The sequence below is a fragment of the Asparagus officinalis genome, chromosome 6 (assembly GCF_001876935.1).
Source record: "Asparagus officinalis chromosome 6, Aspof.V1, whole genome shotgun sequence".
NCBI lineage: Eukaryota > Viridiplantae > Streptophyta > Magnoliopsida > Asparagales > Asparagaceae > Asparagus > Asparagus officinalis.
In genome coordinates, this window is record NC_033799.1 from 24,241,410 (window position 1) to 24,256,889 (window position 15,480).

At 37.1% G+C, this 15,480-nt stretch overlaps 1 protein-coding gene across 1 annotated transcript; it reads right to left on the reverse strand.

Annotated features, from left to right (window-relative positions):
* LOC109845924 lies at window positions 6,357–10,877 on the reverse strand. The gene is made up of 4 exons (XM_020415162.1): window positions 9,972–10,877; window positions 9,601–9,844; window positions 8,748–8,854; window positions 6,357–6,491 (listed from the first exon to the last, which is right to left on the reverse strand). The coding sequence occupies exons 1-4, from the start codon at window positions 10,875–10,877 to the stop codon at window positions 6,357–6,359; spliced, it is 1,392 nt and encodes a 463-aa protein (XP_020270751.1).

Below are 15,480 nucleotides of genomic sequence, written 5' to 3' on the forward strand. Positions count from 1 at the left end.
ATGTTTACCGGGTACAAAAAGTCTTATATGGGTTAAAACACGCTCCTAGAGCTTAGTATGCTCACCTCTTAAGTTTTCTTATTGATAATAATTTTTTAAAAAAATTGATGATACTCTATTTGTTAGAAAAAGAAAAAATGATTTTATTTGGGTTCAAATTTATGTTAATGATATTATTTTTTGTGTCACTAATGAATCTTTGTGCAAGAAATTTTTTAAAGTTATGCAAGAACAATTTGAGATGAGTATGATGGGAGAGCTTATATTTTTTCTCGGTCTCCAAGTCAAACAAACCAATAATGGGATTTTCGTGTCACAAAGTAAATATGTGAGAGAGTTAGTCAAGAAATTCGGAATGGAGAACTCTAAACATGCACCAACCCCTATGAGCACCACCATTAAGTTGGATTTGGATGAGAGTGGTGAGAAGGTAGACCAAAAGCTTTATCGAGGTATGATAGGTAGTTTACTTTATCTCACCATTAGTAGACCGGATATTATGTTTAGTGTTTGTGCATGTGCACGTTTTTAAGCTTTTCCTAAAAAATCTTATCTAATTGCGGTTAAAAAATTATTTAATATATAAATGGCACTATAGAAAGTGGTTTGTTTTATCCTAGAACATTTTTTTTTATTTTTGTGGTTATTGTGATGCCGACTTTGCCGGATGTAAGGTAGACCGTAAGAGTACGGGTGGAACATGTTAAATTTTGGGTAACTCACTTGTTCCTTGGTCATCCAAGAAACAAAATTATATTGTCTTGTCCACTACGGAAGCGGAGTACACTGCCGTTGACTTGTGTTGTGCACAACTTTTATGGATGAAATAAAATTTAGTTGATTTTGATTTATACTTTCATGATACGAAAATATTTTGTGATAATACTAGTGCAATTAATATTTTAAAAAACTATGTTTTGCATTCTAGAACCAAACATATAGATGTACGACATCACTTCTTACGTGACCATGTAGAAAGGAAAGATGTTTCTCTTGTTTACATTGACATAAAATCATAATTAGCGGACATTTTTATCAAATCCCTTAGTGAAGAAGATTTTTGTCATACAAGAAATAAATTTGGCATGTGTATTCTTTGAATACTTGTTTTGATGCCTTTTGCTTGCTATTGGTTTTAAGCTATCAATTTCATATCTACATGTTTTTATTGTGATCTATATTGGCAAAACATGTTTAAATACACAAGGATAAATAGAGGAGTGGTTGGGAGAGACTAGGGTCAATTTCAAAAGGAGTGGGCTGGTAGTAATACCTAGGGAGATGTCGTAAATCCAAACACTTGAGGAATATAGCACGGGTGGGCCAACACTTAGAGGAGTATCTTGTGGGTTTTAACACATGTATATTATCTTATTTACCCTATTTTGATGTTGACAAAGGGGGAGAGAAATCTCCTAATTTGTGCACATAGATAGGGGGAGAGTCTTATAAATAGGGGAGCAACTATCTATAAGCTAAAATTTTATTTTATTCAAGCTATTGAATAATGATGGTTTGTCATCATCAAAAAAAGGAGAGATTGTTAGTTCTCTTGTTTTGATGATGACTTACAAACACCATTATTGACGTTAATTGCTTGATTGAGTGATATTATGTAGATTGTATTTTGCCAAGCAAGATAGTACAAACGATTGGAGAATTGGACGAAATATGAGCTACAACGATGATATCCAAGGAGATGGAGGCAAGTTAATGAAGAAAAACTTTCAAGAACAACATATACAAAAGAAGCTTCATCAATATTTGAGCAAATATCAAGACCAAAAAAATTGTATTCATATGTGTGAGATATTTGCATTTTTATATCTTTCTAGAGCTTAATGTAGACAAGTTATTAAGTAGACAATATTTAAAGCGATTGGGGTTCACACATACCACACTTATAAAAACAAGTTTTTAACTATTTTTGAAAAATGAGTAGTTTTTACAATTGGGAAATGATTTTTCGAAAATTCCTTTTCTAACATGTTTATATTTATGTTAATAAGAATTTCCCAAAGTTTCATATTTTTTGGATTTTATTTGCTATTTTTAAAGGCACTTTAAAACTCATTTTCATATCTGACAGTGCCTGTGCACATTTATCTGTCGACTGATACTTATTATCAGTTGACCGATAAAACACGCTGGAAAGAGCAAAAATTTCTGCTCAGTCGACTGATATAGGTTATCAGTCGACTGATAAGTTCATCAGTCGATCAATAACAGATGAGCAGCCTATAACGGTCGCCTCATTAGTTGACTGATAAACAGATATTAATCGACTGATGGCACTGTTAATGGCTAGTTTTTGTTTGAGCTAAAAATCTGGGATTTGGTGATTTGTTTGGGATTTGGGCTATTGTTTGGGGCTTCTATATATATCCCTTGACCCTCTTCACTTCAGAAAGAGAGCAAGCAAAGAAAAATCCCTAAGTTTTGTTTCTAAAGTGTTATTGAGCTTAAACTTTCAAATCTTCATTCTCAATTATTTCTAAGTTTTCGGTTTCTCAATTCCACATCTCACAAACCCCTAAGATTGATTTGTTTATCTCTTGATCCTTGTCATAGGATTGTTGTGAGAGATTTTCTTTTATTTCATCTTGTGATTGTGTGGTGAGATTGATCTTGAGGAGATCGTTGTGAGGGTTGTAAGATCTCGAGGGAAGATCGTTGTGAAGAAGTTCTGGCTTCCAAACCGGATGTGATAGTAAAGTTACCATCGGGAGAGGTGGTCGAGGACGTAGGTCGGAAGACCGAACCTCGTGGACATATCTCTGTGTCATATTGGATAACTATTCTCTAACTTTCCTCCTTATTTATTACCATAGCATTTAATTTGTGTCTTGTGTTGCATTGAATTTTATTTATTACACATTTATTGTTTTACTACCCTATTCATCCCTCTCTAGGGTAATTTCAGTTGAGTGTGTTTTTTATGGGCTAAAACCTGGGCTCATCTAATGTTACTAATACTTTTAATCCCCATTATCATGGTCAGTAGGATCAGTCTATAAAAAGAGCACTCCACTTACAGGGGCATGTTAGAATAGACTCTCAACCTTCATCATAGTGTTGGAGGTTTGATGTATACAATAGACATTTGCCGCTAGTAAGATTCGAACTTTGGTTGTTCTGATACCATGTTAAAGTCCTTAATTAATACATCAAAACTCTAAAGTTGTGATGAGATTTGAGAGTAATTATTTTTAGATTCTGACATGCCCTACAGGTTGAAGACCCTTTTAAGGGCAGAAACATTAACTCATGCAGCGGTATTATTTTTAGAAACCCCGTTTTAAACTTGTGGCTAGCAGAATTTGAACCTGAGTTGCTCTCATACCATTATAAAGATCCTACCAATGTACCAAAACTCCAATGTTTTGGTGAGGCTTGAGTCATATTTTCATATTCTAGCAGATCTCTCCTGTCACGCCCCGAAACTACAGCGGAATATCATAAAATACGGGGTACGCGACAGCAGCGACCTGCTGCACCGAGACCAAGTCTTATGCACAAGTCAAGCCTGGCCAAATCATATCGCATAGTTTATTTTCAAAATATTCATAAACCTGCTGATGATAGAAATCAGGCAGCAACTATATATATATATAACTGGTACTTACAGCCCACAAGCTCACCGTTATAAGTATTTTTACAAAACAAAACGAAATATGCTGAACGTAACATAAAAAAGAAGAGGCCTCTCCATATAACGGCCTCTCAGCCACAAGCTCAAACCAAAAGTCGCGCTAATAGGAAGCTACGCCGGATCTGAAAAAATATTAAAAACAACGGAATGAGCTAGCGCTCTAGTGAGAACATTTCCCTATCAGAGTTCCTAGATAACTAACAAAATAGTAATAATAATAGTTCTCAGAAATTTACAATTTCAAGTTTTGCGATGAGAAATTCCACAGATAGCACCGAATACGATCCAAATATCGTAATATTGTCATTTTTAAGAAAGAATACAACAATATATTTCTTTCTCATGCTGCACTGAATAAACTGTGAAATTTCTGGAAACAAACTCTTTTTGAATCAAGGTAAACATTAAGAAGAAAAAGAACTACTAATTTGGGCAAAATCAGAGAATTGTTGTTTTCTCAATTTCACAGTCAAATTTATCAAAACTTATTTCTCGATGAGTATTCCATGAATGTAAAAGTCACCCCATAGCGTCACACTAAGGCTACCGAATTTTAGACCCCAGTAGCCAAGGGAATGCGTAACCGCCATCAGATAACAGATAATTCCCCGGAACCGAATGCACCTAACACTGCCATAGAGCTACTGCGCCAAATACAGAGGGGCCAGAACAAGATTCAGATAGGGCCAATACAGAAGGGCAAGGCCAAATACAGAAGGGCAAATAAAGGTGCATTCACCATATGGCAAGCCAGAACTAATTCATAGTGGACTATTGAGGGTTTGAAAACATCGAGATCACATATCAAATGATAAATACTTTGCATACAGAATTTGCCGCACGATATTTCAAATGAAATTGACAAGCGTAAAGCGCCTCATTTCTGTTAAAACAGTTTACAGAATTTTTCCTTTATCAGATACTAAGTCACAAAGACGCTTTGAATCCGTTAAACTGTGAATACGTTCCAAATAACCTCAATCAAATTATTCAGATTAAAACAATGTCACGATTATTTGAAAAATTGCATGAGAGCCCAAATTTATTTTTCATATTTTATATACAGATCAAATTAGCTTTTCATATATTGTGCGAAGGTTAACATAGTATATATAGGCATAGACCACAACAGAAATAGGTCAAAATCTTTAGTATACATGAAAAGACATATTATTTTATTTATTTATTTTATCACAAGATAAATCAAATATAGAACTCATGCCATTTCATATTATAAAAAATACTAAGTAGAAATGAACTCACCTCATAGTCGGTCAACGATATTCTCGAAATATTAGTCTCCCGAATATCAGCCAGAACCTATAATGTAAGATATAGGACTAATTATTAATTCAGGACAAACATATATTATAGCGTAATTCAATTCATGAACTAGAGCCTAATAATTATCTTTTACTCTTCAAATTGGACTTGTTTGGAAATAGAGTAATTGATAGGGGTCTATATTGAAATTATTCTGTTCATATAAGATTTTAGCTTCCTCTGTAGGGTTTACTTACAAAATTTTGTGTGGCTTTTAGGACTTAGAATGAATTCTTAGATCACAATTTCTATTTCTCCACTCAAGAGGGTTTTATAAGCAAGTAAAAATAACTAAGGGTCCTTTATAAAAATTTCCTCCTTAAAATAAATCTAACTGATCATCTTCCTCCTCCCGTTGATTCTTTCTGCATTCTTTCTTCTTCTTTTTTTTCTTCCGTTTCCCTCTTTTCTTTTCTTTTTTTCGGTTTTTTTTTCTTCTCTCCTCTCTCCTCTCTCTCTCTCTCTCCTCCTTCCTCTCCCTGCTCTCTTTCTTTCTCACGACTCGCCAAAGCACCAAGACGACGACAGGGGGGGGTTGCCGCGCGACCAAGAGTGGCCGGTGTCAAATTCCTACCAAACTAGTGTTAGTCTTTTTTTCTTTTTCTTAGTTTGTTTCATGCATAATAAACACATAAGAAAAGTCCTTTTTTGAAAACCCTAGATTTTAAGTTCATGATCATAACAACTTAACTCTCTTACTTATTCTAATTGATTCGATTTTACTATGAAATTGGAAGAAGATTATACCTTAGGAGCTGATTTCCACTTTCCCTTCTTCTTTTTTCTTCCTCTTCTTCTCTCTCTGTTATTCCTTTCACTGTCTTCTTCCTCTTCTTCTTTTATTTCTTTTCACAACTTTAATTTAGGTTTCTACGAGCAGGGTGGGGTTGAAGAAGATGAGAGGATATTTCTGTTTGTTTTATTTTCTGCCGATTTTCTTTGATATTTTTGTCTGTTTTCATTTGTTTTTATTCTTCCGTTAAGAGGTGCCCGTCTCAAATCTTCAAATAACATTTAGCCACACAACTATTAACGTCCGCAATTAATCAGGGGTTATGGTAAAATCCCTAAAATACCCTTAATTAGTTAATTAATCTGTCATTAAAAATTATTAATCAAGTTTTAAGACTTTAATTAGTTGGGTTACTACACTCTTCCCTCCTAATAAAAAAGTTTCGTCTCGAAACTAACATACCTATATCTCGAAGAGCTCTGGATATCTCTCTCGCATAGAATCTTCAGTCTCCCAAGTAGCTTCTCTTTCAGAGTGATTTCTTCCACTGAACTTTCACATATTGATTATTCAGGTGTCGGAGCACTTGTTCTTTATAATCCACAATACGTTCTTGGTCTTTCTTCATAGGTCAAATCTGCTTGAGCTCTACTGAGACAACTCAACAATCTCATTTGGTATCTCGGAATGAACTTTTCGAAGCATGGATATATGAAATACATCATGAACTCCAGACAGAGCCTGGGGTAATGCTAATCTGTACGCCACTGGACCAATAACGCTCTAGAATTTCAAAAAAGGACCAATGAATCTCGGCTTACACTCCTTGGATTCCAAAATCTTTTTACTCCTCGGCGTAGGCGAAACCTTTAAGAAAACATGATTGCCCCTACTTGAAATTCTAATTCTCTTCTTCTTGATCAGCATAACTCTTCTGACGACTTTGCTGCTGCGAAGACGTTCTCGAAAACTATGAATTTTATCAATTGCGTTGCCTGTACCAACTTCTGCTCCAAGAAGTTTTCTTTCTCCCACATCATTCCAATGAATAGGACGATCTACATTTCCTTCCATAAAGAAGTTCATATGGCTGCTATCTGAATGCTAGCTCTGGCTAGCTATTATTATATGCAAACTCAGCCAAAGGCCAGATAATCTTCCCACGATCCTTTCATCTCCAGAACACAAAAATCTCAACATATCTTCTAGTGTTTGAATTGTCCGTTCTGATTCGCCCGTCTGTTTTGGATGATAAGCTGAGCTGAAATTTAGTTTAGTCTGCAGAGCTCTGCTGCACACTTTTCCAGTATTTCTGATGTGAATCTAGGATCTTGATCAGAAACTATTGATATTGTATACCATGTAACCTTACTATCTCTATTAATGTACATCTTAGTCAGCTTTTCTAATGAGAATTTCACATTGATTAGGTAAAAAGTGGTAAGCTGACTTTGCTAACCGGTCAACACAAGTAAACCCATGAGTTCATCATTCTTCTCAAGGATTTCGGAGTGTCAAGGCCAGTGACGAAATCCATGGTGATCTTTTCCCATTTCCACCATTTGTATGTCCAAGTTATGGACTAATCCAGCTGCGTCTTTGATGTCAGCCTTTACTTGTTGGCAAGTGAAACTATTCTGACAACATTAGTGCTCTCAATTTCCTCTTTCATATTATTCCACCAAGTATATTCCTTTCACGTCTTTTATACATTTTTGTTGATCCAGGACTGCATAGTATACAGAGAGTGCATGCTGCCTCCTTTAGAAATCTTTATTCGTATACTCTGGTATGTTAGGCCACACAAACTCTAGCTTCCAAATCTCAATGATCCATCTTTATGTATCTTAAACTCTCCTCGAGTTGCCTTCTTCCACATCTTTCTTTATCTCAAAGCTTGAGGATCCATTCTGCTGGTTTGCCTTTAATTTCATCTAGCAAAGAGTTGTATTATCATACTTGCTAATTTAACTCCAATTTTGTGGACTCTAATTTCAATTCCAGTAACGATCCAAGTCCTCAATTATTTTCTTTGAGAAGTTAATGAGCCATAAGCCTAAATTACATGAATTCTTACGGCCTCAGAGCAATCAGTAGCCAACACATTTGCCTGCCAGCGTGATAATGGATGGTCATATATAATCTTTCAGAAGCTGCCAAACATCTCTTCTTGCCCCGTAAATTCAACTCTCTTTTGAGAAATATAGGTATTGTTAAATACTCTTATAGAGTTCGGTATATCATTTCACACATGTATTCTCATTAATAACCTCGTCTCCAAATTCTGCAGACAAACACTACTGCGCCTAACTCAAGATCATGAGCGTGAGATAGTTTTGCTTCATAAGGCTTAACTGCCTTGAAGCATATGCCCTATTACTTTTCCATTTTGCATAATACACATCCCAGTCCTCTTCTAGCAGCATCACTATAGATAAACAAGCTGCTGTCTCCACTGCGGGTAATGCGAAAGTATTGGCAGCAGACACTTATCGACTTTTTTAGACTCATTGAAAGCCTTTTCTCACATTCATTCTGACCAAATAAATTTAATTCCCTTTCTGAGTAAGACGATCGTTAGAGGTGAGAGCAATACGAGGAGAATTCCTTCTACAATTTTCTATAGTATGCCAGCCATTCCAAGCAAAGCTACGGCATCTCCGTCACAGATAGTCGGGTCTCTTCCCTATTTAACAATGGCTTTTACCTTTTCAGGGTCCAACAGAAATCCCCTTCCTGTGAGAGATTACATGCCCAAGAAATGCCACTTCCTCTAACCAGAATTCACAATTTCTGTGAACGAAATTTCGCATATGTTTTCTCTCTTTAATGTGCTGCAACAACTTGTCTGCAAGTGTCTATTCATGTATCTTCTTTAACTTCTTGGAATATATCAGAACAGTCATCAATAAAATACCACAGCAACTGATCTAAGATAAGGTTTAAAATATCCTGAGTTCATAAGATGCCATAAATGACCGCAGGATGAATTAATCGAGCCCGAATGCATAACAGCAAATAAAAATTCATATAACTGACCATAACGCAGTTGCGAAATGCACGAGTCTTTGGCACATCTCCGCGTATTAATCTTAACTGATAGTAACCAAGAACGCAAGATCCAATCTTGGAAAATACTTGCAGCTCTGTAATTGCATCACAAACATAGTATCATCAATTACTCCGGTAATGGATACTTGTGTCCGAGATGCGGTTACTTTGTTCAAACTCACGCGAAGCTCAATACATAGTACTCATACTTCCATCTTTCTTACTTCACAAATAACACTTATGGTAGCACCCTCAGTAGTCGGGTGAACACGACACCAGGGTAACCGATATGAAGCCTTTATCTAAAAGTTCTTGCAGTGTATCTTGAGAGTATCTCAATTCAGCAGGTGCCATTCGATAAGGAGTCTTAGAGATTAGAACTCGTACCAGGCTACTAGGTCAATGAAAATTCAATTCTCTATCTGCGAGGCCATTCCTGGAAGTTACATCATGGAAATACTTCTGGAAATTCATTGTCGGACAATTGGTATTTCTTCAAAGCTTGCTAGACTCGTTTCCATTCATCAAACCATCTCAATTGAAAGCCAAATAACCCATAACATCCAATAGCTCAGCCGCTCTCGATATGCCTTAAGGGCCTGAGATAATTTTTAAGGTTCTTGACACTTGCCGCCCTCAAAACAAAATTCGGGTTGGCCAGGAAATTTGAATACTACTTTCTTTTCTTGACACAAAATAGAAGCATGATTTAAGGATAACCAATCCATCCCCAATATGATATCGAAATCATGCATTTCTAGTATCATTAATTCTACGGGGAGTTCCTTGTCGAGAATATAAATTTTACCCCTACAACCTTGAGTTGATACTAATATGCTACCTCCAGGTGTACTAATAAGCAATTCTTGTTGTAGGGTATCACATTGAAATTTGTTTCTCTTAACAAACTGTGCAGCAATAAAGGAATGCGATGCACCAGAATCAAATAGTACTCGAGCAGGAACTGATGCAAAAGTTAGCGTACCTGTCACCACATCCTTGTTTGCTTCTGCTTCCTTCTCAGTCAAAGAATAAACTCGGGCCTTGGCTTGAGGATACCGATTCCCACCACTGGACTGGCCAGTCTGGAAAGTATTCCGAGATGGTTGTTGTAGGGGACAATTTGCTATCTTGTGATCTTTCTGACCACATCTCAAACAAGCCCCAGTATTTCTCCAACAACTTTTCGCTTCATGCCCAAGTTTAACAAACATCACATCTTAAAGTTTTCTGATTTGGAAATTGCTCCTCTCTGCGTCCAAAATTTTGCTTCTTGTTTCTCCAATTCTTGTTCTTTCCTCCGCGATTATCCTGCCAGAACCGCTTCTTTGGGTAGGAGCTGCTCGTCTCGTTCTTTGGCTTTGTATCAATTTCATTTTTCTCAATTAACAAAGCTTTCTTTAACACTTCTCCATATGTAGGGAGTTCAAATGCACTGACCGTCTTCCGAATGTCCGGTCGAAGCCCTTCCTCGAAGCGACGAGCTCTATCTTCCTCATTACCCAACAAGTGAATGGCAAACTTTGATAGATAAGTGAACTCTTCTTCATATTCAGCTACCGTCTTGTCACCTTGCTCCAATTTTCGAAACTCCTGTTCTTTTTGTTTACGAACAGTTGAAGGAAAATATTTTTCATAAAAAATCTTTTTAAACTCCTCCCATGATAACTTGTATGCTTTCTCTCCCAACGTCCTGACCTGCATTTGCCACCACCCGTAAGCGCGGTCTTTTAACATGTATACTGCATAATCAACCTTCTCCTCTTCAGGGCATTTCATGTATGTGAAGACCTTCTCCATTTCTGTGATCCAATGCTTAGCAATCATGGGATCAGTTGTTCCCTCAAAACTGGGTGGAGATAGTTTCTTGAATTCTCCCATGCCACTTCTTAATTTTGGGTGCTCCTCATTTTGACCATTCGTCTGATTACGATCAATTTGATCTTGTTGTCTGGTGACTACAGTTGTCACCGCTTGCAGCAGATCCATCAACGCATTGTTATCTATTGGGTTCCCGGAAGTGGATGCACGAGAAATTCTAGATCTCATCATTTCACCTATTGTCTGATTTAGATCCCTATCTCCATTAGGAGGGGTTTGCCCATTACCTGGAGCCATATCTTCCTATAAATAATAAAATATTTCAGTCAACTATTATACAAGGAGAAATTCCTAAGTCAATCACATATATGCAATTTGAGTAATTAGGAACTCAATCATTACTCAACATAATATCACAAGTTAGTATTTACAAACCAAAATATATTATTAATATTTAACTTTTTAGTTCATACACATATCTGAGTATATGGGTTTATATATACATATTTTCTACCAAAATGTCCTACATAAACCAAAAGAGTAACTATGAAAACCCATATACTGATATTACAAAATTGCCCTAACAGTTATGCTCTATTTCCCTGAAGAAGAGCTGCTGGAACTAGACTTCTCCTCAGTTGGTTCAGTCTCCTCTGAGTCTTGGTTATCAACAGAATTGGACATTGGATCTGGATCTATGCCGCTAGTCCCCCATCCTTCAAGGTCAAGATCTGGACCAATGCCTATGCTACTCGACTCACCCACAGAGGGGGCAAGTCTCTGGTCATCACTAGGAATCTGGGCTACAATGGACTCCATGTCACTATTAACGTGGCAATTAATCAGGGGTTAATGGTAAATCCCTATGAAATACCTTAATTAGTAATTAATCTGTCATTAAAATTATTAATCAAGTTTAAGACTTTAATTAGTTTGGGTTACTACACTCTTCCCTCCTAATAAAAAGTTTTCGTCCTCGTAAACTTAACATGACCATATCATCTCGAAGTAGCTGCTGGATATCTCTCTCGGCATTAGAATGCCTTCAGTCTGCCCAAGTAGCTTGCTCGTTTCAGAGTGATTCTTCCACTGAACTTTTCCACATATTTGATTATTCGGTGTCGGAGTCACTTGTTCTTTATAATCACAATTACGTTCTGGTGCTTTCCTTCAATAGGTCAAATCTTGGCTTGAGCTCTACTGGAGACAACTCAACATGCTCATTTGGATCTCGATGGAACTTTCGAAGCATGGATATATGAAATACATCATGAAGCTCGCAGAGCAGAGCTGGGGGTAATGCCTATATCTGTACGGCCTACTGGATCAATACGCTCTAGAATTCAAAAGGAGCGCAATGAATCTCGGCTAATTCGCCTTGGATTCCAATGCTAATTTTTAACTTGCCTCGGGTAGGCGAAACCCTTTAAGAAAACATGATTGGGGGCCTACTTGAATTCTTAATTCTCTTCTTCTCTTGATCCAGCATAACTCTTCTGAACGACTTTTGTGCCGTGCGAAGACGTTCTCGAACTAATTGAATTTTATCAAATTGCTTGCTGTACAACTTGTGCCAAGAATTTTCTTTCTCCACATCATTCCAATGAAGTAGGAGATCTAGCATTTCCTTCCATAAAGAAGTTCATATGTGTGCCATCGCTGAAGTGCTATGCTTTGGTAGGCTGATTATTCATATGCAAACTCAGCCAAAAGGCAGATAATCTTCCACGATCTTTTCATCTCGCAGAAGCACAACATCTCAACATAATCTTCTAGATGTTGAATTGTCCGTTCTGATTGGCCGTCTGTTTGTGATGAAAGCTGAGGCTCGAAATTTAGTTAGTCTGGGGCAGAGCTCTGTGCAGCACTTTTTTCCAGTATTTCTGATGTGAATCTAGGATCTTGATCAGAAGCTATTTGATATTGGTATACCATGTAACGCTTACTATCTCATTAATGTACATCTTAGTCAGCTTTTCTAATGAGAATTTCACATTGATAGGTAAAGAAGGTGCTGGACTTTGTTCAACGCGGTCAACAATTACCCATATTGCATCATTCTTTTCTCAAGGATTTGCGAAAGCCAGTGACGAAATGCGCATGGTGATCTTTTCCCATTTCCACATTGGTATTGTCCAAAGTTATGGACTAATGCCAGCTGGTCTTTGATGCTCAAGCCTTTACTTGTTGGCGGCAGTGAACATTGCTGGGGCAACATAGGTGGCTAATTTCCTTCTCATATTATTCCACAAGATATATTTCGCTTCAGGTCTTTATACTTTTGTTGATCGGCAGGATGCATAGTATACAGAGAGTGATGTGGCCTCCTTTAGAATCTTTTTTCTTTATCTGCTAGTATGGTTAGGCACACCAAAACTCTAGGTTCGCCAAATCTCAATGATCCATCTTATGTATCTAAAACTCTCCTCGAGTGCCTCTTCTCACATCTTCTTTATCTTCAACAGTTGAGGATGCATTCTGGGCTGGGTTGCTTTAATTTTCATCTAGCAAAGAGGGTTGTATTATTGGCATAGCTTGCTTAATTAACGTCCAATTCTGGTGGAACCTCTAATTTCATCCAGTACGATCCAAGTCCTCCAATATTTTTCTTTGAGAAGTAATTAGGCAAGCTAAAATTAGCATGAATTCTTACGGCTCAGGCATCCAGCAACAAAACATTGCCTTGGCCCAGGGTATAATGGGATGGTCATATCAATAAATCGTTTCAGCAAGCTCAACGCATCTTCTTTGCGTAAATTCAAGCTGCCTTTTGGGGTAAATATATTATTTTAAACTCTTATGGTCAGTATATATTTTCAGCAATGGTATCTCATATATATAATGTCTCCAAATCTTTGAGAGCCAAACACTACTGCGCGCGCTAACTCAAAAGATCATGAGTGGGATAGTTTTGTTCAGTAAGCTTTAACTTGGCTTGAAGCATATGGCTATTACTTGCGCATTTTGGCATAAGTACACATCCCGAGGGCCGCTCACTTCTAGAGGAGGCATCACTATAGCATAACAAAGCCTGTTGTCTCCCTGGGTAATGCAAGTATTGGAGCAGACATATCGACTTTTTTAGCTCTTGAAAGCTTCTTCTCAGCATTCCATGCCTGACCAAATAAATTTAATTCGCCTTTCTGAGTAAGAACGAGTTAAGTAGGTGAAGCAATACGATGAGTAATCCTATCTACAAATTTTGGCTAAATAATTATGCCAGCCATTCGGCAAGGAGAAGCTACGGATCTCCGTCACAGTAGTGGTCTGTCGCCATTTTAAGAATGGCTTTTACCTGTTTTCAGGGTCCACAGAATCGCCTTGCTTAGAGATTACATGCCGCCAGAAAGATGGCCCCTTCCTGCTAACGCAGAATTCACATTTCTTAAGTTTCGCAAAAAAAAAAAAAAAAAAAAAAAAAAAATGGTCTATGATTATAAGTTGTTCTCTCTTAATGTGTGCAAGCACTTGTCTGCAGTGTGTCTTCATGTTCCTTCTTTAGCTTTCCTTGAATATATCCATGGAAGCACTCCTATGCATAAATACACGGCACAAACTGATCTAAGAAAGGTTTAAATATCCTGTTACAATAAGATCGCAATAATCGAGCCGGCAGGTGGGCAACTTTGTGAGCCTGAATGTAAAACTAAAAAATTCATGAATGACATAAGCGACGTCGAAATGCAGTGCTTTTGGCAGCATCTTCCGGATTATCTTTAACTGATAGATACCAGAAGCGAAGAGTCAATCTTGAAAATACTTGAGCTGCCTTGTAATTGATCAGATAGTATCAATCAATGATCTCGGTAAATAGGATACTTGTGCGAATGGTTTACTTTGTTGCACTACGGAAAGTCAATACAAGTCTCGGAGACAAGTCTTATGAGCAAGTCCAAGCTGGCAAATCATACTCGATAGTTTATTTTCAAAAATATTCATTAAACCTGCTGATGATAGAAATCAGAGCAAACTATATAATAATAACTGGTACTTACAGCCAAAGCTTCACCGGTATAAGTATTTAAAACAAAACGAAATATGCTGGAGGTAACATAAAAAAGAAGAGGCTCCATATTTACGCCCTGCAGCCACAACCAAACGCAAAAGTGGCTAATAGGAAGTACGCGCGGATGGAAAAAAATTATGTAAAACGGAATGAGCTACGCGCTTCAAGTGAGAAATTTCCTCATAGAGTTCCTAGATAACAACAAAATAGTAATAATAATAGTTTCTTCAGAATATTTACAAATTCATAGTTCGCAAGAGAAATTCAGCAGATAGCAGAATAGAGCGATCAAATATCGTAATATTGTCATTTTTAAGAACAGAATTACAACCATTAGATTTTCTTCTCCATGTGGCACTGAATAAACTTTGAAATTTTCTGGGAAACAAACTCTTTTGAATCAAGTACAACATTAAGGAAGAAAAGAACTACTAATTTGGCAACAATCATGAGAAATGTTGTTTTCCTCATTTCACAGTCAATATCCAAAATCTATATTTCTCGATGAGTATTCCATGAATGTAAAAGTCACCCATATGGTCACACCTAAGGCTAACGAATTGTTAGCCCAGAGGCAAGGGAATGCGGTACCGCATCAGATAACACGATAATTCCCGGGAACCGAATGCACCTAACACTGCCTAGGCTACTGCAAATACAGAGGGGCGCCAGAACAGATTCAGAAGTGCAATACAGAAGGGCCAAGGCAATACAGAAGGGCCAAATAAAGGTGCATTCACCATATGGCAGGCAGAACTAATTCATAGTGGACTATTTGAGGGTTTGAAAACATCGAGATCACATATCAAATGATAAATACTTTGCATACAGAATTTGCAGATATTTCAAATGAAATTGACAAGGTAAAGCTCCTCATTTCTGTTAAAACAGTTT